Raw genomic sequence first — 22,957 nt, forward strand, 5'->3', positions numbered from 1 at the left:
ATCTACCGTTTATAATGGAGTATTATCCTAGCTCTATGAGATTAATTTCTCTAAATTAATTCAATTATAAAAGACATTGTAGAGATATTCTGCAACTTCCTTATGCTAAGGCAGCAATGTCACACATGTACCACAAGACAGGACCCAAAAGTTAGGGTTTCTAATGACCATGCAGTTGGTTCCATACTTAACTATACGCGAACTCCTATGATAAGCATACTTAAAGACAGAGCACTCAATGTTTACCTGTGGTGATCTATGAATCTATATCATAGTAGACATTATTTTATTCATTCTTCTCTTACAAAAAGCTAATGAGTAGGGGCAGAGAAAGCAGGTTTCAAGATAATTTTATAAAAAATTATAATTTGTAGGGTAATTTATAGCATGCAAATGGGTGACCATACATCCTGCTTTGCCTCAAACCACCCCAGATTGCATGTTCAGGTGTAACTGTGAAAATCTTTTACTCTCAGTATCATCCTAGTCTGGATGTTAAATACTGTAGCACCCACAAATCTATAAATCACTTTTAGTTATATCAGACTTCCAAAGTGCATGTGATCTGCACAGTGCCATGTGGTATCTTGTGACAATGAGAGGGAATCAGGGGTGGACGTGGTTAAAAGCCTTGGCTGCAGATTCAGGTCTAGCAAATACATGCTATCACACGTACCAGCTATGGATCCTTGGGCTAGTTATGTGCAACTGGGAAGCACCTCACCGTAATTTCTTGAATTTGCCAGTTGATCACTTGGCCTTTTATAACTGGCATCTTCTCCAGACAGAAACCCTTCTCTTTCACCATTCAAGATGGCTTAAATGCACATTCCTTGTCCTTCTCCCTTTGAGTAACCTAATTTCTGCTGTTCTTCTCACAAGCCAGCAGTGGCCTCAGCCTCCCTTCACTATCTCTGAAGTTTCTTGACCAGCCCTGGAGTCACCAGCTTTTGACGGCCTGATAGCCAAGGCATGGAGTTCATCACGCCTAGACTCCTGGGGAAGCAAGGTCCCGGTCACTTGTCCACATTCCTACTAGTACCGAACATGAAAGCCTTTACATGAAAGCTGAAACTTTCCCCTGAAGAAAATCCCAGGGTGTATTTAAGTAAGAGGGGACAGGGAAAGGTGTCAGTGGTCTTACTCACAACACAAGAGCATTTCACGGTGGTCATCGCCTTGAGCGTCCATTGGCAGATTCTTCAGGTAGCCTGGGGCACGAAGTTATTTCACTCGTGCTCAGGGATATGTGGCTAGAAGGACAGAAGTTGCTGTGGACAAGTCTTCAGTGTTAGAAGTAAATAAGACCTGAAGCTTAGCTTTGCTTTTTACTGGTCTGGGACACAGAAAATCTTTCTTGATTTTTCTAAAAATTTCCTCAATCGGTAGGATGAAAATAGGAAACCATGTTCATGCCTACCTGTTAAGATAGTTGTGAGAAACTGATAAGGTGCTCTATGTAGAGAGCTTAGCATAACAGTGCTCATTGGATTTCTGTGTTATGCATTATTAAGAGTCTGTGGATTTATTCCATTTTCTGATTGTAAAGGATTCATTAAAGAAACCTTGACCAAATGATTTTAAATAGTGTTCTAGACTGTTCTGTGCTCCTGTGCTAATGGTTCCTCCACAAGGCGGTGACTCATATTCCAAATGCTCCTCACAGAGGACACTTCTGAATCTCCTTCCTTCTGGCCACGCTGAGCTGCATGTCAGGATGGGCGCAGTGTCCTTACATGAGTGACAGCTTGCTCAGGGTCTCCATTCACTGACGCAAAGATTTTAGAGATGCAGACAGGAGGTGGGAAGGTGCACCTTGGGTTAAAGGGAGGGTAGACTGTATTTCACTCAATTTATTCAAATGTCCTTTAAGCTGACAAGCCTTTACCCCAGGGAGCTCTCTGTGAGCCTGGCTGGGGCCACATAATAAGGGCACTGTGAAGCAGAGCAGGCAGGAGGGAGGCAAAAATAAACAAGAGGATGTGTGTCTTAGGGGGAGGAATATTTTCTTGGTGGATTAAGTAGGAGGCGGGAGGTACATACAAAGCCACAAATTACCGAGGATGGAACTGTGAGCAGCTAACTGCTGCAGAGAGCAACGGCTCTGATGAAGTTATTTCAAGTGCAGCAGGACGCCTGGTTTCATTCAAGAGACCTTACGTTCCATTCTCTTCCTTTTCTACTCTCCCACGAAACTGAGCAAGATTCCTTGAGGTACATCTAACAAGAGGCGTCTTGGATTTGGATTGTCTTCTTCTTTGGTGATAATAAAGACTGGAAAACACTTCTAAAGATCATCTGCTTCTAACAGAGGGGGCAATCAATACGTCAGAAAATACAAGTACATGTCTGCTGTTTCTTTTTGATGCGGGATCTGGAAGTATGGAGAATTCAGAGCAGCTCCAAGGAGCTTTGTCCAGATGCTTGTCTTCACATTTAACTTCCTTTATCAATTGTTTTCAATTCAAAATGATGTTACTATGCATGACTACGTGTTACTCTACTGGGAGGAGAGGGGCTGCTACAACAAGCCCAAACAGTGACGGGTGGTGACTTAGCCACACATGGCACAGAACTGTCATCTTGTACCATGACTGAGAAGGGTACATTCCTCCTCATGGCACAGAGTGGGAGCCTAGTGAATGTTTGGGATGATTTTATGGTATGAGCAATTGCAGGCCTGGTTTCTTGCAAGTGGAGTCTTGTACACAGAGATATTTGTGGGCTAAGAATGCAGGACTACCAGTTTTCAGGGGTGGTTTTTAAATCCTGTAGTTAAAAAAAAAGCACTTGATTGTTTCCCAACAGAATCTCTCTGTGCTGCTTGAGGGGCGGTATGTACCTCTCTCAGAGGTCCCCAGTGCAGCTCTCTGTTGCCTTTGGAGTGAAGAGGAAGGCAAAGTATTGAGGAGTTGGTGAGAAGAAGGCAACAGACAGCCTTCCAAATCATAGCTGCCTGTCCACCACCCCCACTCAGTCACTCCAGAGAAAGCTGTGCCTGGGTTCTATTGGCTGTACTTACAGGAGGAGAAGTCAGGCCAAGCTGAGCAGCAGGAAAGTGAGGCCCCGAACAGGCTGAAGGGAGAGAGCTGTTCTTCAAAGAACAAACCTAAAGTACAAAAGTACAAATGGTCCAAAAGTACAAACTCTGTGTGTACACAGATGGCCCTTTTATCAAAGGAGTGAATGTCCACGTTAAAGTCATTTATGAGTTGCTACAGTAGTGAAATCAAGAGAATACGACAGTGTACGTACAGTACCAGCAGGACATGCTTTGGGCACATTATGAGGAAGTGCAGCAGATGTCTGGAATGTTCTAGTCGGTCATCCAGAAGCTCTGAGTTCTTACAGTTAAGGGAAAGCATCATCCTAAGCCACTCTGACATCATTTAGGGATTTTTTCATTAACTTTTTTTAAGGTTTAAATAACCTGAAGTAATAAAAGAGCATTATTCACATAGATCAATATATAGTCAACTTACAATAAAAATTTTAAGTACAGATGTATGTCTTCAAATGATAAATTTAAATCAGCAGTTGGGCTCTGGAGAACTCCACCAACAGAAGACCAGTCCCAGCCCCCACATCCAGAGGCCAAGATCCGCTCCATGCCCAGCACAATTCCCATAGTAAACTTGGCTGGAGTACACAGCACATTTCTGGAATCTGACATGGACAATATCACAGAACTGTAAACACGGGAGCTATTTTACTACTTTTATTCTCTCTTGTTTGTCTGATTGGTTATCCATTTCCTGTTTGGTTAGATGTCATCTTGTTTTGTTTTGTATTTTGTGATTATTTTTGGTTTGGGTTTTTTTTCCCTCTCTCCTCTCTCTCTTTGGTCTCCTTTCTTCTTTTCCTTTTCATTCTCCTCTTTCTTCCTTCTTTTTTTTCACTCTTTAGATTTCTTACCTTTCTTTTTCATTTTGTTCTATTGATTCTCTTTTTTCTCTTTCCTCTACTTCTTGAAAATAATCTTTCACGTTAGAAAACATTGTATCTTCACTTTTTTGATTACTCCTTTGCATTCTATTTCATTCTTTCCCTCCTCTGTCATCTATTTTCCCAAAACTCGGATGGTTATCCTTTGAATTCCAGCCTTGACTCTCCTATATTTGACCTCATTCATCCCTTTATCCTTTCCTCGGCTTATTTTAACCCTCCTCCATCCCCATATAGGTAAAATTACTCCACTAAATGGAAAATCACTGCATACAAGTACATGGTATATGTTTGATTTTGTTATATAACTTTAGAGTTCACTCCTGTGGTCAGAGGTAGCAGGTTAATGGTTACCACAGTTTTTCAGTAGTTAAGCTGTGCTTGAAACTATTGTTATTACTAACTGTAGGATGTCATACATGCTATAATCAGTTTTTCTCCCCTGTATGATAACACTGTGATTGTATGGGGTCCTAATAATCACTACAGCCCATTACCAAAGGATTGGGTGTTGAGCCAAATAGTAACTTTGCCGCTTTTACAAATTGGGAAGGTAGGTTCTTGGGATAGCTATAAAGAACCACCTACATCTAGAGGACATCCCCAAAGAATGGACACCTCCTGGGGAAGCTTCAGTACTAGTGATAAAGCTATATATCATAAGAAATGAGCAAGTATTAGCCTAGCAAACAAAATGAAATTAAAAAGAGAAAATAGAAAATGACAAGACACAGAAGCAAAATGCAACCCACCCAGGACACCCCACCCAGGACAAACTTGGAACACAATGAGATAGATGAAATTGGAAGTCAAACACTGAAATTGTTGAAATGATAGCAATAGAAAACAAGTCCAAAAAACTATAAAGAAAATAACCTCTCAGGTACAAAAAGAAATGATGCTTAAAATCAAAGATACTAGAGAAGATACGGATAAAAGAACATATGAGCTTATAAAAATGATGGAAACAAAAAATGCCCAACATAGGAAAGAAAAGGAATCTATGAAGCAGATCCAAACAGAAATCCAAGACATTAAAACATCTACTGAAAGTATATGCAATAGATTGAATGAAGGAAAGGATAGAATATCAGATTTTGAAGACAGAATTGCAATTAGTGATCAGGAAAAATAAAGATATCTTAAAAATAAAGGAGGAGACCATGGAAAATCAGTCCAACAGCTACAAGATGATGCAAAGAAGAATAACATAAGATTGGAGTCAATGAGAAAGCTGGAGACAGCACAAATGCCATAAAAAACTCTTCAGAGATAATGGAAGAAAACTTCCCAAGTGAGGGTAAAGAATTTGACATAGAAATAAATGAAGCATAGGGAACTCCAAACAGACATGACCAAAATAAAACTATACTAAGACATATAATAATGAAATTACAGAAATTCAATGCAAGGACAGAATATTAAAAGTTGTTACAGAAAAAAAAAACATCACCTATAAAGGAAAGCCCATCAGAATCACAGCAGGCTCCTTGACACAAACCCTCAAGTCAAGAAAAGCTTGGAGTGAAGTATTTCAAGTCCTGAAAGAAAAGAGCTTCCAACCCAGATTGATGTATCCTGCAAAACTATCTTTCAAAATTAATGGAGAAATAAGATACTTCCATGACAAGGAACAACTGAAAAAATTCATGACCACCAAACAAAACCTACAAAGAGTACTGAAAGATATTCTAGACGGAAATAAAAATGACCATAATTCCAACAACAGAAAGAAACCACCAGGCAGAGCAAGCAATTAAAGAGAGGAAAGCAGTGAATCAACAGTAGGGAAATATGACAAAGATAAGCCAGTACATATCAGTTGTAAATGTCAATATAAATGGCCTCAATTCACCAACGAAAAGAAAAAGACTGGCAGAATGGATCAAGGAACAAGATCCAACAATATGTGGTAAATAAAAAAACACATTTAACTCAAAATGAAATTCATAGACTGAAAGTCAAAGGATGGAAAATAATCCTCCATGTAAGAGGAACCCAGAAAAAAGAAGGGATAGCTATTTTGTTTATAGACACTGTGAATTTGAAACTAAAAATGATCAAAAGTGATAAAGAAGGTCACTACATATTTGTTAGGCGAAAACTTCAGAGAAGAGATAGCAATCATAAATATGTATGCACTAACTATGGGAGCTCTCAACTACATAAAACAATTATTATAGACATGAAAAATCAAATAAGCAATAACATAATTGTAAGGGGAGACCTTAATACCCATGATCACAAAGAGATAGATCAACTAGACAAAAATTCAGCAGAAATATCAGAATTGAACCAAACTTGTGAACAAACGTACTTAGAAGATGCTTTCAGTGTTCCACCCAACATCATCAGAATACACATTCTTTTCAGGTGCACATGGGACATTCTCTAAAATAGACCATATACTAGCCCATAGAACACTCTGAAATAAGTGCAAAGGAATTGAAATTATCCCATGCATATTATCTGTCCATAGTGCAATGAAATGAGAAATTAATGGCAAAAGAAACTGCAAAAATCCCATAAACACATGAAAATTAAATAGCATACTCCTAAACAGCCAATGGGTCACAGATGAAATTAAAGAAGGAATTAAACAATATTTACAGCTAAATGAGAACACAGATACAACATCCCAACTTATGGGATGCAAGGAAAGTAGTCTTAAGTGGGAAATTTCTAGTGGTGAATTCTCACATCAGGAAACAGAACAAGCACAAAGAACCTAACACTGCACTTCAAGCTTCTAGAAAAAGAAGAGCAAGACAAACCCAAAGCCCATATAAGGGAAGAAAGTATAAAGATTAGAGGAGAAATTAACACAATGGAGACTGAAAAAACAATACAAAGAATTAATGAATCAAAGAGTTGGTTCTTTGAAAGAATACAACTGATAAGCCCTTGACAAACTTACCAAAAAAAGGAAAGAATAGACTCATATTCATGCATTGAAGAATTAAAAGGGTGAAATCATTACATATCCTGTGGAAATTCAGAAGATCATCAATACCTACTTTGAAAATCTGTACTCTCAAGGATAAAAAACAGAAACGAAATGGACACCTTTCTAGATACATATGAATTACCAAAGCTGAATCAAGAAGATATAAAATTTCTTAATAAATAGCAGTTTATGAGATCAAATGTATAATTAAAAAAGTACCAACAAAGAAAAGTCCAGGTCTTAATAGATTCATTGCTTATTTGTACAAGAAACTTAGAGAAGATTTAATGCCAATACCCCTCAAACACTTTAATGAAATTGAAAGGGAAGCAGTACTCTTTAACTCATTCCTGGAGGTGAGTCTTACCCTGATACCAAAAGCAGGGAAAGACTCAACCAAAAAAGAGAACTACAGGTCAATCTCATTAATGAACATAGGTGCAAAAATCCTCAATAAGATACCAGCAAACAGAATGCAGCAAATCATCAAGAAGATTGCATACCATGACCAAATGGGACTCATCCTAGGAATGTAGGGATGGTTCAATACACACAAATCAATAAATGTAATACACCATATCAATAGAGCCAAACACAAAAATCACACATCATCTCAATAGATACAGAAAAAGCTTTTGACAAAGTCAACACTCATTCATGATAAAAACCCTAGAGAAAATTGGAATAGCTGGTCTTTACCTCAATTCAATAAAAGTCATCTATGAAAAACCAACAGCCAACTTCATACTAAATGGACAAAAATTGAAAGCTTTCACTCTAAAATCAGGAACAAGACAAGGGTATCTGATATCACCACTCCTACTCAACATAATTCAGGAAACATTATCCAGAGCAATTAGACAAGAGAGAAGAATAAAAGGAACAAGGATCGGAAAGGAAGAAGTGAAATTATCACTGTTCACAAATGACATGATACTCTACATAGAAGACCCTAAAAACTACACCAAAAGACCTCTGGATATAATAACTAAGTTCAGTAGAGTACTGGATAAAAAGTCAGCACTTAAAAATCAATAGTATTCCTATATACAAACAACAAACTCACTGAGAGAGAAATTAGGAAAACCACATCCTTCATAATAGCATACAAAACCATGAAATACTTAGGAATCAATCTAACAAAGGAAGTTAAAGATCCAAATATTGAAAATTACAGTACTCTGAAAAAGGAGATTGAAGAATATATTAGAAAATGGAAAGATATTCCCTGCTCATGGATAGGAAGAACCAGCATAGTGAAAATGGCCATACTTCCAAAATTATTACACAGATTTAAAGAAAGCACAAACAAAACATCTTTAGCATATCTCACATAATTAGAGAAAACATTCCTAAAATTCATTTGGAACCAGAAAAGACTTAGAATAGCAAAAGAAATTCTGGGCAACGAAGGCAAGGTCTGAGGCACCACAATCTCTGATTTGAAATTATACTACAAATCTACTGTGATAAAATCAGTATGGTACTGGCAAAAAACCCACACTAGACCTAAGGATCAATGGAACAGATTAGAAGATGCAGACACAATGACAAATCCACTCAGCCACCTTATCTTTGATGAAAGGGCCAAACATGTTCACTGGAAGAAAGCCTCTTTAATAATTGGTACTGCAAAAACTGGCTTTCCACATGCCAAAAACTAAAACTAGACCTATGTCTATCACTATGCACTGAATGAAAGTCAAAATAGATCAAAGATCTAAACATTAAAACAAAAACACTAAATCTACTCAAAGAAAAAGTAGGTAGAAATCTTGAAGATGGAGGATTAGGCAGAGACTTCATAAGCAAAACACAAACTGCATGAGAAATACTTCAAAGAACCAACTAGTGTCTCATTTTATTAAAAAGCTTTTTCACATCAAAAGAAATCACCAACAGAGTGAAAAGACAACTCTACAGAGTGGGAAAATATTTTAGCCAACTGTCCCTCAGACAAAGGACTTCTATCTAGAACATATAAAGAATTGAAAAAAAATCAGACACCACCAATTGAAAGACCCAATCCAAAAGTGGGCATCTGAGATTAATATGCACTTCTCAGATGAAGAAATACAAGTAGCAAATAAATATATGAAAAATTGTTCAACATCATTGGTCATTTGAGAGATGCAAAGTAAAACAACACTGAGATTTCATCTTTCCCCAGAAAGAATGTCCATCATCAAAAATCAACCAGTAACACATATTTGAGGAGCTGTAGGGAAAAAGGAACCTTTATCTACTATTGACGGGAGAGTAGGCTGGTGCAACCACTATGGAAATCAGTGTGGAGACTGCTAAAAAAACCTAGGATTAAAGGTCCCATTCAACCTAGCTATTCCCCTTCTGTGGATATTCCCAGAAGAATTAAAAACATCATACCACAGCGATATATGTGCACCCATGTTTATAGCAGCACAATTTGTCATAGCTAAATTTCGGAAACAACCCAAATTCTCATGAACCAACGAATGGATAAAAAAGGAGGTGATATTTTTTATACAATGGAGTACTACTCAGCTGTAAAGAAGGATAATCTCGAGCCTTTAATAGGTAAATGGATGCAACTAGAGACCATACTCATAAGTGAAATAAATCAAACTCACATGTGTAAACATTGTATTGTCTCCCAAGTGTAAGAAGCTGAGAGTAAATAAAATAAAAAATGTACAATAGATATTGTCAAATGGGAAGAAACTGTTCAAAAGGAAAGAGAAACTGGGATGGGGGAAAGGAGAAAGGAAGGAAGGGAAAAGGGAAAAATTATATATGATAGTTAAGATATTTATACTACTAATTTCTATTAGTTCATTGAAAAGGAACATTTGTGCTTACTCTGTTTGATCAATTTTTCATGCATATATTTTGTAATCTGAGCAACTACTTTGAAGATAACAATATGTAGTATATTAACCATTGTTACGCTCCTACTATCTTGTTTTAAAATGTTGTAACATTGTTTTTATTGTTTTTTCTTTTTAACATAAAAAAGATAACTTTTTATCTTTTAAGATAAAAAGATAACTTTTTAACATAAAAAAAGATAACAAGAGGTTTTGGAACAAAAATTTCTAAAATATTTTTCAGTGACCCTCAATTACTTTGTAAACAGAAAATTCAATTAAAAAATTAAAATTGAGGAAGCAATATCAGCAAGATGCTGAACAAGGAGGTTCCAGCCTTTACTGCCCTCCAAATGCAACAGTTAACCTGACCCACAAACAGCTCTGCGAGAGCTCAGGATAAAATGCAGAAGCTGCCACTACCTATTAAGACACAAAATTCAAGGATGGCTCATGAAAAGTATTGGAATTATTTTATATACCCTATCCCACCCCCCAGTAGAACACCACTAGGGCATAAAGGAGAGCTCCACAGCAATGACCTCTCCCTGTGGAAGAGAAGGATATTAGCAGGACTCCAGCAGCCTTTCCTGCTGAGGGGTGCAGCACTTCTGCCACCAAGAAGGCGGGGGATGGTGAAACACCTACTGCTTTCAAGAGTGATGACCTTGCAGTCTTCACCTACAATTGATGACCCCGACTGAAGGAGCTGCCCCAAGTCCTAGCCGCTGTGCTCATTGGGAGCTAGAGCTGCCATACTTCCTAGCTGTGCCCTCATCCCTGTGGCTACAACCCTAGTGCAAAACTCAAAAAAATCTCATTAAAAAATCAGTAAAGGACTTGACTACACCTTTTTCAAAGATATGCAGGTGGCTAAGAAGTGTATAAGAATGGGCTCAGTACCACTGATCAGCAGGCACATGCAAATCAATACCATACTGAGACATCACTTCACCTCAGTCAGAACGCCTATGAGCAAAGAGATAATAAACGCTGGGGAGGATGCGGAAGAGAGGAAAACCTTGCACATTGTCAAGGGAATGCAGATTGGTGCAGCTACTTTAGAAAATAGTAATGAAGTTCATCCAAAAGTTGAAAAATAGAGCTAACATATGAACACCCAATCCCATATATATACATATATATATATAGAGAGAGAGGAAACAAAATCAGTATCATAAAGAATCCTCTGTACCTTCATGTTCACTTCGGCATTATTCACAGAGGCCGTAACATAGAAACAACTAAATGATTGTCAATAGACAAATGGATAAAAATATGACATGCATATGTAGATGTAGATAGATAGAGATATACACTTGTGCACTGGGATATTATTCAGCCTGAATACAGAAATTATGCCATTTATGATAACATGGATGAACAGGGAGGACTTACGATAAGTGAAACAAGACCTACACAGAAAACAGAAGAAAACAAAACGGAGACAGCATGATCTTATTTGTGTATGGAATGTTCAGTAGTGAGACCCATAGTAGCACAGTGTATAATAGAGGTTTCCAGCTGCTGGGGATGGGAGGGGAAAACAGGGAGAGGTAGTCAAGGGCTATGAATTTGCAGTTATGCAAAATGAACTAGTTCTGGAGTCAGACCATGTGTGTTCATTTAGCAATACTATGTTAGATGTCCGAAATCCACTAAGGGGGGTAGATCTCATCCAAAAAAGAGAAAATAAGCATGTATGCTGATGTACATATCAATTAGCTTCATAGTAGTAATTATTTTAATACATATAAATCTCAAAACTTGAAGATGCACACCTTAAGTATATACAATTTAAATTGGTCAATTATCTCTCAATAAAGATGTAAAACAATTTTTAAAATGTTTATATCTACTGCAGATAGAATAATAATTGTGCTGAATACCATGTACACAGAAAATATTTGCACTGCACAGTGTTTTTCTTTATTTCATAGAATTCCTTATTTCATTTCTACATAACATTCTATTTTTTCACATAATATACTCTTTTGATTGAACTTGGTAACTCCTGTGTAGTCACAAAAGAGGCTTTCCATCTGAATGCTTGTACACATAGCAGACAGATGACACGTGTCTCTCTCAGCTGCTTACACGTGTTTCCTAAGGAGGCAACAAGTAGCCCCACAAACCTATCTATGCTGCATCTTTCTCAGGCTCCACTTGATGCCCACAGAGCCTGTTGGAGAGCTGGAGTCAGCAGGAAGCAATTTTTGGTCTTTCGATGAAGGTATGCACAAAAGGAATCTAGCTAGCAGAGCACTACGTGACACCACAGTGCACTCAAGCTGTGGCGTGGTTTCTCCAAGAAGGGTGAGGGTGGAGCCACCGGGAGAGGCGCAGTGCTCTAACACCTGGCTTCCGTGCAGGAATAAGGTCTGAAATGACTCTGGAGGTGAACTGAAAGCTGTGGTTCCAAAGAAACATAATGTTCCTCTTTTACTGATTATCAAGAGTTTGTATTTATCCTATAGTGTTTTTCAACTTTTAATCCAGTCCACCGTATTCACTGGGAGCCCTTTCTGTGCTGAGGACTAACTACTCTGGCAGATACAAACACGTGTGGATAAAATCCCCACCTTCAAAAGCTTATAAGTTGGTAAGGTTGTTAAGGCAGATCCTCACACAATAGTTTATATCATGTTAAAGTAGGTTCCATGTATCTTTCATCTATCTGTATCTCACCCAATACCTAGCAGTAAAGATATTTCAATGCTAAATGTCATTGTTATTAGTCTTCTGATGTTATCTTATTCATTGCTACAAAAGTTCAGTAGTGCCTATTTTTCAGGGAATGCCCAAACTCCTACATGAAGAATATACGTTTTCATAATTAGTGATTGTATAATCTTCCCATTCATTTGATGAATCCAGATGTCTTCTGACAGTTTTGTACTTCAGCAGATAATCTATGACAAAATACCTCCAGAAATGCTAACTTGTCTTGCCATGCCCACTATCTACTAAGGGACTTCTTGTCTCCCAGTGTGTTATTTGCACCTTACACAGAGTTAAATGATATATGTCCATGAATCCTATCTCTGCCCCCAAGAACCACTCAGCTAAGTAGAGGAAGTAGGTAGGTATGCATTCTTTTTTGTACTCACTTGAAACAAAACACACTTAGGAATTCATATTATCATGGAAATCATTTGGGTCTTTGAATACTTGGGCTTCAAATTCCATCTGGCTCTGTAAAACAAAAGTGCTCAACTTAGTCCCACTTCCAAAAAAGGTAGAATGAAACAAAACACTGAGTATGGCTCTCCAGTGTTTCTAGAGAAACAAAGAAAGAGGGAGTGTGTGTGTTGTGAACTTCTAGTGTTCATGTTCTTTTTACTCATAGATTTGGTCAGGGCTGACTATACTCCAAGTGTGACACTTGGTTCTGGAGCCAAAAAGATGAACAAGACCCTGTTCTCTGGCTCCCTAAGAGCCTCCAATTTAGTGGCAGAGACTGGCCAGAACCTAGGAGACAAGACAGGCTGTGAGGGCTGCAGGAGCGGGTAGCTTGTAGTGGCCTCTGAGAGTCCAGCAGGAAGGATCCAGGCACAGCTAACCATGGAGGGGCAGGAGGGGGATAAGGCTTCCTTGGCAGGAGTAGGCAGGCAGCCAGAGTCAGGAAGCAATGTGTTTAGCGGTGCAAAGACCAAGTGCCTTCATGGGCTGTATTAAGGAAGTTGGTGTGACCTCAGCATCAGCAGTGTCAGAAGTCCTTGATAGTGTGGGTTTTAAATCTGGAGAATTCTTTCAAGAACCTTGGCAGTGAGAGGGAAATCTTAGACTAAAAGTAGAAGTAGCTGTGGAATGAAACTAAATTTTTCTTCCCTGTTGCCCTCTTACTCTTCCATCCTCTTTCCTTTCTTCTCTTCGTTTTGTTTTTCAGATGGCACCATTGTAGATCTTTTAGAATCTTGATGGGAAGATTTTACGAGTGAGGACAGAGGTTGAAGACGTGGAGTAAAGGTAAAGGTAGATGATGAAGTACTTTTGGGAAGAAGCGAAGGAGGAGGAGGGAGACGGATCTGGATCTCCCTATTGGACACTGCTAATGTCCAGCCATCCAGTCACACAGCCACTTACCCTTCCATTGTTCCCTAGGCACCTAGCAAATGCTACACACAAAATGTGGGCAAACAATGAGAAAAGAACCAAGTGCACGACATCAGGGAGCTCACGTCTGTGTAGTGTTTTATAGATAATGGAAAGAACTACAGAGTAAAAGAAAGCATTACAAGGGGATGGCATGAGTAAAGTAATTCAGGTGGTTGAGATGCGCCGTGAGGAAATGATGTTCGAACAGAGATGAGATGAAGGGAGAGACCAAGACCTGCAATGGCTTGGGAAAATGGCCTTGGAGCTGAGCAACAGCAAATGTAAAAGCAGGGTGGGAAGGAAAGCAAGACAGTGGGATGCAGCTCTGGGGACACAAGAGATGAGGGTGTGTGGGAGATGCGGCTGGAGAGAGGAAAGGGGGCCACTGTTTCCTCTTTGGAGCCCACTAGGGGGTTTCAAGCAAGGGTGGGGGCGTGACAGCATTTGCATTTTTAAAGATAGCTGGTACTGTGGAGAAAAGGCAGTAGGGAGACAACAGTGGAAGCCAGAAAGCTAATGATTTTGGCTGGGTGACAGATAAGGTGCCTTGACTAGCTCAATGGCAAAGAGATGTGTGGAGAAAAGGTTATAATCAAAGGTATATTTTGGAGGAGTAGCTAAGAGTGTTACAGGAGAGAAATTGAGAATGGCTCTTCGGTTTCCAGCTGAGCCAGAAGGTGCACTGGGGTGCCATTTAATGACAGGGGAGACTCGAAGGGGGTAAGTTTGGGAGGAAACCCAGAATTCATTGAGGATATCTAAGGGAACATGTGGAGTAGACAGCTAGAGGGACAAATTAGAGCATAGGAAATATTAACAAATCACAAATCACATCATCTAGCCTGCGTAAACCCCGATGAATCAATGCTTTTGAGACAAATCTCAAACTACAGAGAATGTGGTCCTTCTGGAAGCCACCGCCTCCCTCCCAGCCTCAAGCACCCTGGCTGCCCTTCTAAGACAGACGCATTGTCCTATCTTGCTCACGGTTTCTCTTTCTTCCACACGCTCTTTACCTATGTCGCTCCGTTTGCTTAGATTATTTCCTCCCATTCGACCTGGTTATTTTTGGAACCCAGTCTTTCTGAAAAGCCTTCCTATGCCACACTCATTCCCCAGGGTATCCTCATGTTGATGCTGATGTCCTGCTTTCTGCCTCTCCCCAGGACCCACACATACTCCCATGGACTCTGGCCCGGAGCCCCTAGGTTCTTCTACTACTGAGTGGACGAACATGAACATGTGGCCTAAACTCCACACCTGTCAGCCCTAGTTTCCACATCTGTGAAACAAGGACCATCATACTACTTATTTCACAGGGTTGTTAGAGGTGTTAAATGAGGTGATACGGGACTCAGTGCTTATGAAGTCACCTGGCAGAGAAGACAAATCACACGTCAGTAAATATAATAATACTCATCATACTGTTCCATAATTATTTTCATGTTGGTTTTTGCCCTTGAATGCAGCCGTTGAGCCTTCCATCTGTGCTTCTAGCCCATAGAGTAAGCCTCATCAACAGTTGCTAACACAAATAAATTCACGAATGAAAGATAGAGCACTGGGCTACAATCACACTGTAAGATGAAGCCACAGGCTCCTCTTTAGTGGTCTTTCTGTATTTAGAAACTATTCTCTTTATGAGTAAATTTGATTCTTCTGCTATATCGTTCACCAAACCAAAAAGTTCTGGGTTGTTTCTCCTAGATAGTATTTTAGCATGGCTGAGTGAAAATAATACTGTTACCTTTGGATCAGGCAGACATGGTCCAAAGGCTTCCAGAAGAAGAGCTTCTTCTCTCACAGCTTTCTCATAGTCTGCAAAAGACAACTTCCCATCATGGTCATAGTCCTGGGGACAGGAGGGCGGGCAGCAGCAATGTGTCAGTCAACATGAAGCTTACCACAAATGCGTACTCTTTTCATAATCAAATATTAACAGAAGAAAGGTGTTAGGAAAGTAAGAGATTAGGTTATGAAATTGAAATGAATTTTGGGGAGTGCTATGGATGGAATTCGGGGCATTGGCATGCTAGGCAAACTCTCTGCAATGGGTTATGCCACCAGCCCAAAAGAATTTTTAGCATTATAATTAAGAGCACATTTCAAGTGTTACATTTAATTAAACAAGAAAATTACAATTATTATAATTTGAATTTTTATTTATAGTCCATATGTAGCCCATAGATTTCATTAGAGATCTTTAAATCTCCATACTTACCATTTTCTTAAGTGTTATTTCAACCAAATCTTTAATTCCTTCATCTGGGTCTTCCTCAGATGGCTGTTTGAGGAGGCTGTTCTTTAGCATGTGAAACATTTCCTCCTTTGAAATGAAGCCATCCCCATTCAAATCAAACACGTCAAAGCAATCTTTAAAAAAAAGTTATGAATTTGATTTTTCTGCTAGGGTAACATTTTCTCTGATTAAGTTTTCAGGGTCAAAATCTATCTAGTTGCACCCCGTGAACCTCATTGCCATCTGATTTTCATAAGAAAGGTATTGTACATTAGTAGAATATATTCAACAATTATTGGAAAAAGTTCTCTTACCCTTAGTTATGAAGAGTCACACCAAAGAACAATTACTTGGACATTTCCGTCTTGCAATTCTTAAAAAGCTGATTAAAATAAGACTTTTCAACAGAATTCATCAGCATTAATTAAGAATCAAGGAGAATCAGAGCAATTAGATTACTTTTCTCCGGTTTGATGGCTGCAACCCAAGTAACATGAAATACTTGTACAGAAATGTATGCAGTACATGTACAATTAGCATATTTAGTAGTGTGTATGTCATCTTCCTTGGCATGCATCATTTCTCACAATTGCTTGATTTTCCTTTTTATTAATTGTTTTATTCCTTGTTGACTTCAATTCTCTCCAGGAAGAAGTTGTGTGAGGATTTAAAGCAGGCAAGGAACCAATCAACCAAACAAACAACCAGCAAACCCACTTAGTTGGCTGGTTGGGGGATGGTGATAGAAATGTTTTCCCTATATTAATCATATACAAGCCAGTAGGGTAAGCAATACTCTTACATTTCATTTTTTCTTCCAAAGATCCTCGAAGAAAAAGTGATAATCCATGAACCCATTCTGTCACGCTGACTATGCCGTCATTGTCTCTATCAAAACCTCGGAAGACTAGCAGGGAGAGAGGGAAGGAGCAGAAGATGATTGTGCTCATTTCAATTCCCTTTAAGGTTTCTACGTTGCATTACTTGTATTTAAAATCAGAAAAAACTTCAGAATCGCACCATTCTGTGTTCTCATTTGACAAAGGAGGAAACTAACACATTATAAAGTCTGAAAACTCTTTTAACATTCAAATTTCCTCTTCATGTTTTGTGGGAACAAAGAACATTCTGAATATGTAAATATAAGTATCAGTAATTAATAGTGATATATTTATACATTAAATATGCTACTTACAGTATGTATGTTCAATGTTAATATGAAATATATAATTTTATATTTTGTTACCCAAGACAAGTAATATATGGGAAGACTGTATCATAGTTTTTATTGTTATTATCTAGGATGTAAGGAAATTTAAGTATCCTTTCTAAACTATTGTATTTATTATATTTACTAAGTAGAAGAAATGTTTTGGGCCTTTTGATATCGAATAAGGGAAATTTCTCCCCTCAACTTGACACTGTCTTCTTTTAAATATACAAAATAGGTAGACTATCACTTACACTTCTATGAGCTTTGGAAAATTAAATTTTTATATTCAACTAAAACTGGGAATGATGAGCATTAAATGTCCTACCAAGAGCATGACCAAACACCAAACTTTTGTGCTGCATCTATGGCTGGATTTGACTGATTTGAATTGTGTTTCTTACCTCTATCCATAATCATGTCATCTGTCATCCCAAATGTCATGTGCAGAATGTTCCGAAATGCATTGCGATCTAGTCCAGTGGCCGCTCCTGGTCGCTCTGTTGCTTCCCCCACCAAGTTATAGAAAAGCTTTATAAGACAGTTCACTTCAAATTTATTAACTGTAAAATAAGAAAATTAAGATTTAACAAACGTACTCATTAAATCTTTAAGTGATAACTTAAAATTTGCATTTATGAATTTATATACATGCAGTATCAAAGACATCAAATATGTAGCTGTTCCTAGATTATCCTATTTTAAGGTTCATGACACTTATGTTCATGGAAGATGATGGCCAATGATTCTCCAAAAAGAAGCAGGATTTCTTCCAAACAAAGGTCGACTATGAAATAGACGTAAGCTCAATCACATTTAGGAAAAAAGAAAATATTAGCCAAATAGCCTAAATAATGATTTTGGTGACATTATAAAGTCGACAAGGCCAGTAAAGGAATGATTTAAAATAAGAATGTTGATGTTTAAGCGTGGTAACTTACTAGCATTTTGATTATAGACATTCTTGAGATTTATAATTTAGCTTTTCAGTGGAAATCAATACCAGGCTCCTGAAAACTAAATGATGGTTCTTATTTCACTTACCCTTTGTGAATTATAACCTATGTTTTGGAAATCAGAATCACATATTTTTCAATAAAGAAGTTTTAAGCATATTCTAGTATCCAATATGGCATCCTTTATATATTACGTGAAAAAAGTTAACTATGTAATTATTTAGTAGTACTTTAGAGGAAAGACATTTGTATTTAAAGGATATATACACAGAAAAGTGTTTGTACACATAATTGCAGAAAGGATAGTATTTGTTAGTATTTATAAACACTGAGGTAATTATTAGTTTTCCAACAGTCATTTGATGTATGTAGGTGGAAGGGTTACTGCCCGACATGGAGAATATAAAAATTACTCTAAATATGAAGCATGGATGGAAGACAGGGAAAATTTTATTTCAGGTGAAATTATGGTTGAATGTTTCCAGAAACAAGGACCAAACCTCTGTGCACAGATGGGAAAGCAGCACAGAAGAACAGAGAAATTACAGATCATCTTAGAGGTCAGAACAGGCTCGAGTGTGATTTCTGATTTCAAAGCCATATTTTAAGAGAAAGATTTAAAACATTGGAAGAGGAAGGGCTGGGGATTTAGCTCAGTGGTACAGTGCCTGCCTGGCAAGCGCAAGGTCGTGAGTTCGATTCCCGGTACCAGAGGAAAAAAAAAAAAACAAAGCAAACAAACAAACAAAAAAAAACATTGGAAGAGGAAGAACATAGCAAGTGAATTAAATAGCAGACAAGAATATAATAGTTATACTTTCCAATAAAAACACTAAAGTAGTTCTTAAAAGAAGTTAAACACAGGATTACCAAATGGTCTGGTCACTACCTCTGAGCATGTCCACATAAGAATTAAAATCCGGAATTTAAGCAGGTTGTAAGTACATCAAAGTTGATAACATTACATTACAGTGAATAACACAATAGCAAAGGATAGGAGCAACCCTAATGTTCATTGTTGGCGGAAGAGTTAAACAATATGTATGTCTCATACAACATTATTTGACCTGAAAGGAAAGAAAAACTATTGTGTGCTCCAGACCAAACAAACACTTACTGAGTGAAGTGAAGTGAAACAAACCAAAAGGAAGAGGGAAAGTATTGTATGATTCCACACATATTCAAGCCAAATGCATAATGACAAAAAGAAGAGTGGCGGTGTCCAGAGGCTGAGGGAAGGAGCAAATGAGAAAGCTATGGTCTAACTCCTGTAAGGGTTTAGCTGTGGAAGATGAAAAAGCTCTGGAGTTGGATGTGGTGGGAGTTACATAACAGTATGACTGCACTGTCATTGCCCCTTTTCCAAGGCTTTGCTTTTCAAGAATTCAGTGAGCCGTAGCCGATCAATGAAAAAATTACAGAAATAAATAATTTCTGTTTTAAATAACTTTTACTTCAGTATTCCCTACATTGTTCTATTGTACCATTCATTACTGCTGTTAATCTTGTACATGCCTCGTTGTAAATTAAATGTTATCATAAGAATGCATGTGTAGGATAAAATATGGGTTGGGTTCTATCTATGACTTCAGACATCCACTGGGGGATCATGAAACATATCCCCTAAACATAAGGGGGAACTTCTGTACTTAATTTCTATACTTAAATGCACGTTAAATGGTTAAAGTAGTAGATTTTATAATATACATAACATACACATATGTGCACATGTACATGAAAAGCTCTTAAAATACCCAGGATCTGTTAGTGGTTGGGGAAGAAAAACCTACATGAAAAACAATGTGTTCTGCTCATGTGCATGAAATGCTAGCTGAGAATATGTTGATTAGCCATGTTTCCATCTCAGCTGAAATAAAAATTTAAAAAAAAAGGTTTAATTTATGATCCAAAGAAACGAAGGATAATCATGAATAAATTTTTCTTGTAGAAATGACTCCTTAAATTCTAGAACAGTAGAAAAAATAGCTTTTCATCCTTTTGGAATGTTGTACATATGTTGTGCAGATCATATCTGTAGAATTGTATACTGTGGATTAATTAGATGGTTGGGCAAGATCTTTCTTTCTTCCTGGCTCAACAAAGTGTATCCATTTCATCTATGTATTATCATCTGGAAACTAAACAGAAATTTGGCTTTAGGCAGAAGTCTTCCCTTTAAACAAATTTTAAACTATTATCCATCCTGACTTGCCACTATTCCTATAGAATGTAGTAATATTTACTTTTAATGAATAATCATCAAGATTTTAAAGGCTCACTTAAAAATTTTGTGTAAGAACAAGAATCAAGAATTCTTATTTTCCTGAGAAAATTTTACTTATCTTTAAATACATGTACTCTCCTTTCAATTGTTCACAGAATGTTTATTTGCAATGCATTGCAATTTTACTGAACAGAGACTAAACCAAAATCAGTTTTGTGTACAGAAATCATTGCATTGGTGATGAGAATTTACCAAAAATGTTTACTAGATGTTTTAAGGATCTCTGTTTTTTCCCTAAAAATGAAAGTGTTTTAAGAAAAACAGCAGAATAAAATCCTCATCAAATTACAGTAATCACAGTAACACCTTAAATTATAAAATGCCTTTTTACAAACAATTTTTAGATGCTTATATTCACCATAACTTTTATTTATGGCTCCACCCCATTAAGAGAATGGGCCTTATCATATCAGATACTGATCATGATGATAAGGCACTAGAACCCGTAATCTCCAGAACTACATAAGAACATGTTTATTCTCCTTCTTGTGCACACTGGGCATGTTTTGAGGGTTATAGCTTCTCCAGTTTTTCCAAGGGGCCAGTAGTTTTGCAGTGAACACACAATGTCCAAGCTTGCACACCAGGTAGTGTCTTCCTCAGTTCAACCACATCCTGCCTTCCTAGCCTAAGTACAAGTTCTGTTTTGAATCTGAATACAGTCCTAAATTGACCTATGACTTTCCAATGTGAAATTAGAGCAGGTATCTCTAACAAGTACTTATCTTGTACTTATTAAAACCTCCCTTATCTATTGACTCCATTAGCTGCTGGAAAGCAGAAGTCTAAAGTTGAGAACAGATCCTTTACCGTGTGTTTAGCTTTGTTGATGCGTTTGATTTCCACAATAATCTTGTTCTGAGTCACAGATTTCAGTGCCATTTCAATGCACCTTCCCCAATGAGGAGCAGAGGGTGACAGCTCTTTCCCCCAGTGCATCTCTTGGGAAGCTTCCAGAATTTAAACCTGCCGATTTATTTTGTTCTAGAAAGAGTTAAAAAGCAGGCCAGGGTCCGCAATGTACTTTAGTTATGCCACTTTTCTGAATCCTGTGGTTTTGGTTGCTTCTTTATGATCAGATTGAGGCTAAAACCACAGGTCTCGTGGGCACCTATCACCTCGTTTCTACAGCGTATAAGTAACCTAGGGGGAGGGTCTAAGCAGCAAGTAAGTGCAAGAGAGCGCAGGTAGCACAACATGCCTGCATGGGTATAGTTTCTTAAGATCCTGAGCATGGGTGCCTGCCCAAAGAAGGTAGCTTCCAGGGATAAGATTCTCTTCCAGACTTCTTTTTTAGGGGAGAGAAGTAGGGGGGCGGGGTTCCATCACTACATGGGTCCTAGGGGCAAGAAGCAGCCACAGCAAGGGAATTAGCTCTGGATCAGACAGACACCTGGCCCAGGAGCCTAGGCTCGTCCAGCTCTTGATTCTTACTTACAATGCTTGCAATTTTTAGTTAAGGTGTCCGTCAGTTTCTGCAGCTTCTTTCGATTCATGCCGGATGCTAATGGAATCCCGGCGCGGCTGGTGTCTCCAGGAGCGCGGCTGCTGGAACCCTTGTGAGCCCGGGAGCTGGAGCAGCGTGGCAGGGTCTCTGTTGCCTAGAGCTTGCGTTGCTTTAGCAGACAGTGTGACCATGACAACGGCTTAGCCCTCCGCTGATTGGCTCCTGGGCTAGGACACGCGGAACACCTAAATGGCCCCTATACACGGAGCAGCCATGGCAACAGCTGGGTCGGCCTCCGATTGGCTCCTAGGAACGACACATACACGCCCAACACACAATGTGGCCATGGCAACGGTTGAAGGCAAGCCATCCGCCGGCAATTGGCCGCTCTGGCTGGGAGCTTGGTGCCAGAGTGCTGTACCATTTGGAGTGTTTCAGCCAGGCACGTTGCAGCAGAATTTGACTGCTAAGGCTGGAGTTTTAATTTTCAAACGTCGCTGTCTTTTGAGTTCACAGCCCCCCTCCTTTGCAGCGTACATCATGAAAGTCTAGAGAGTGTGGTGTCGGTACGCCTTGTCTGGGAGACGTTTTGGGTGATGAGTGTCACACCTCAGGGAGGCTTAAGTTCTTCAGGCAGATGGGAGGGATGTTGGATGTACTTCATGAAATAGCAGGCGAGTATCCAGACGTTTGTTTTTTCCTTGCCTTGAGCCGAAGGATGAAGAGTTTGCTTTCGGCGTGAACTACCTGGGAATCTGGCTCAAAATGTCATCATATTTTTGAGATTAAGAGGAAATTGGAGGCGTTTTCTCTGTCCTCCACGGGCCACCTCGGTTTTTAGAGGTGGAAGTTGTCAGGAGAATTGAGGAAAATCACGGGCAATTTTTGAAACAGGCTAACTGCCTTGTGGTGTGGGGTAGAGCCCAGGCTTGGTTTTCTGGAAAATCTCATTAAAATGGATGCTTTGCATATTTAAAAGACAGGT

General features: G+C 38.6%; 1 protein-coding gene across 6 annotated transcripts; it reads right to left on the bottom strand.

The window, feature by feature from the left end:
- Positions 1–247: 247 nt before the first annotated feature.
- On the bottom strand, positions 248–22,138 carry Efcab1 (EF-hand calcium binding domain 1). Of its 6 annotated transcripts, none has more exons than XR_262783.2 (8): positions 21,964–22,138; positions 17,690–17,848; positions 16,878–16,982; positions 16,058–16,209; positions 15,584–15,688; positions 12,849–12,933; positions 3,256–3,430; positions 248–3,109 (listed from the first exon to the last, which is right to left on the bottom strand). XR_262783.2 is itself a non-coding variant. In XM_005396042.2 (7 exons), the coding sequence occupies exons 1-6, from the start codon at positions 22,019–22,021 to the stop codon at positions 12,865–12,867; spliced, it is 648 nt and encodes a 215-aa protein (XP_005396099.1). In that variant the 5' UTR covers positions 22,022–22,138; the 3' UTR covers positions 248–3,430; positions 12,849–12,864. The 6 variants fall into 6 exon arrangements, 4 of the variants coding, with proteins under 4 accessions (XP_005396099.1, XP_005396101.1, XP_005396100.1 ...); XR_262782.2 differs by having other exon boundaries at positions 248–1,815; positions 2,059–3,430; XM_005396042.2 differs by having other exon boundaries at positions 248–3,430.
- Between the last annotated feature and the right edge of the window lie 819 nt (positions 22,139–22,957).

Source organism: Chinchilla lanigera, unplaced genomic scaffold (assembly GCF_000276665.1).
Source record: "Chinchilla lanigera isolate Chin_1 unplaced genomic scaffold, ChiLan1.0 scaffold00053, whole genome shotgun sequence".
Taxonomy (NCBI): domain Eukaryota; kingdom Metazoa; phylum Chordata; class Mammalia; order Rodentia; family Chinchillidae; genus Chinchilla; species Chinchilla lanigera.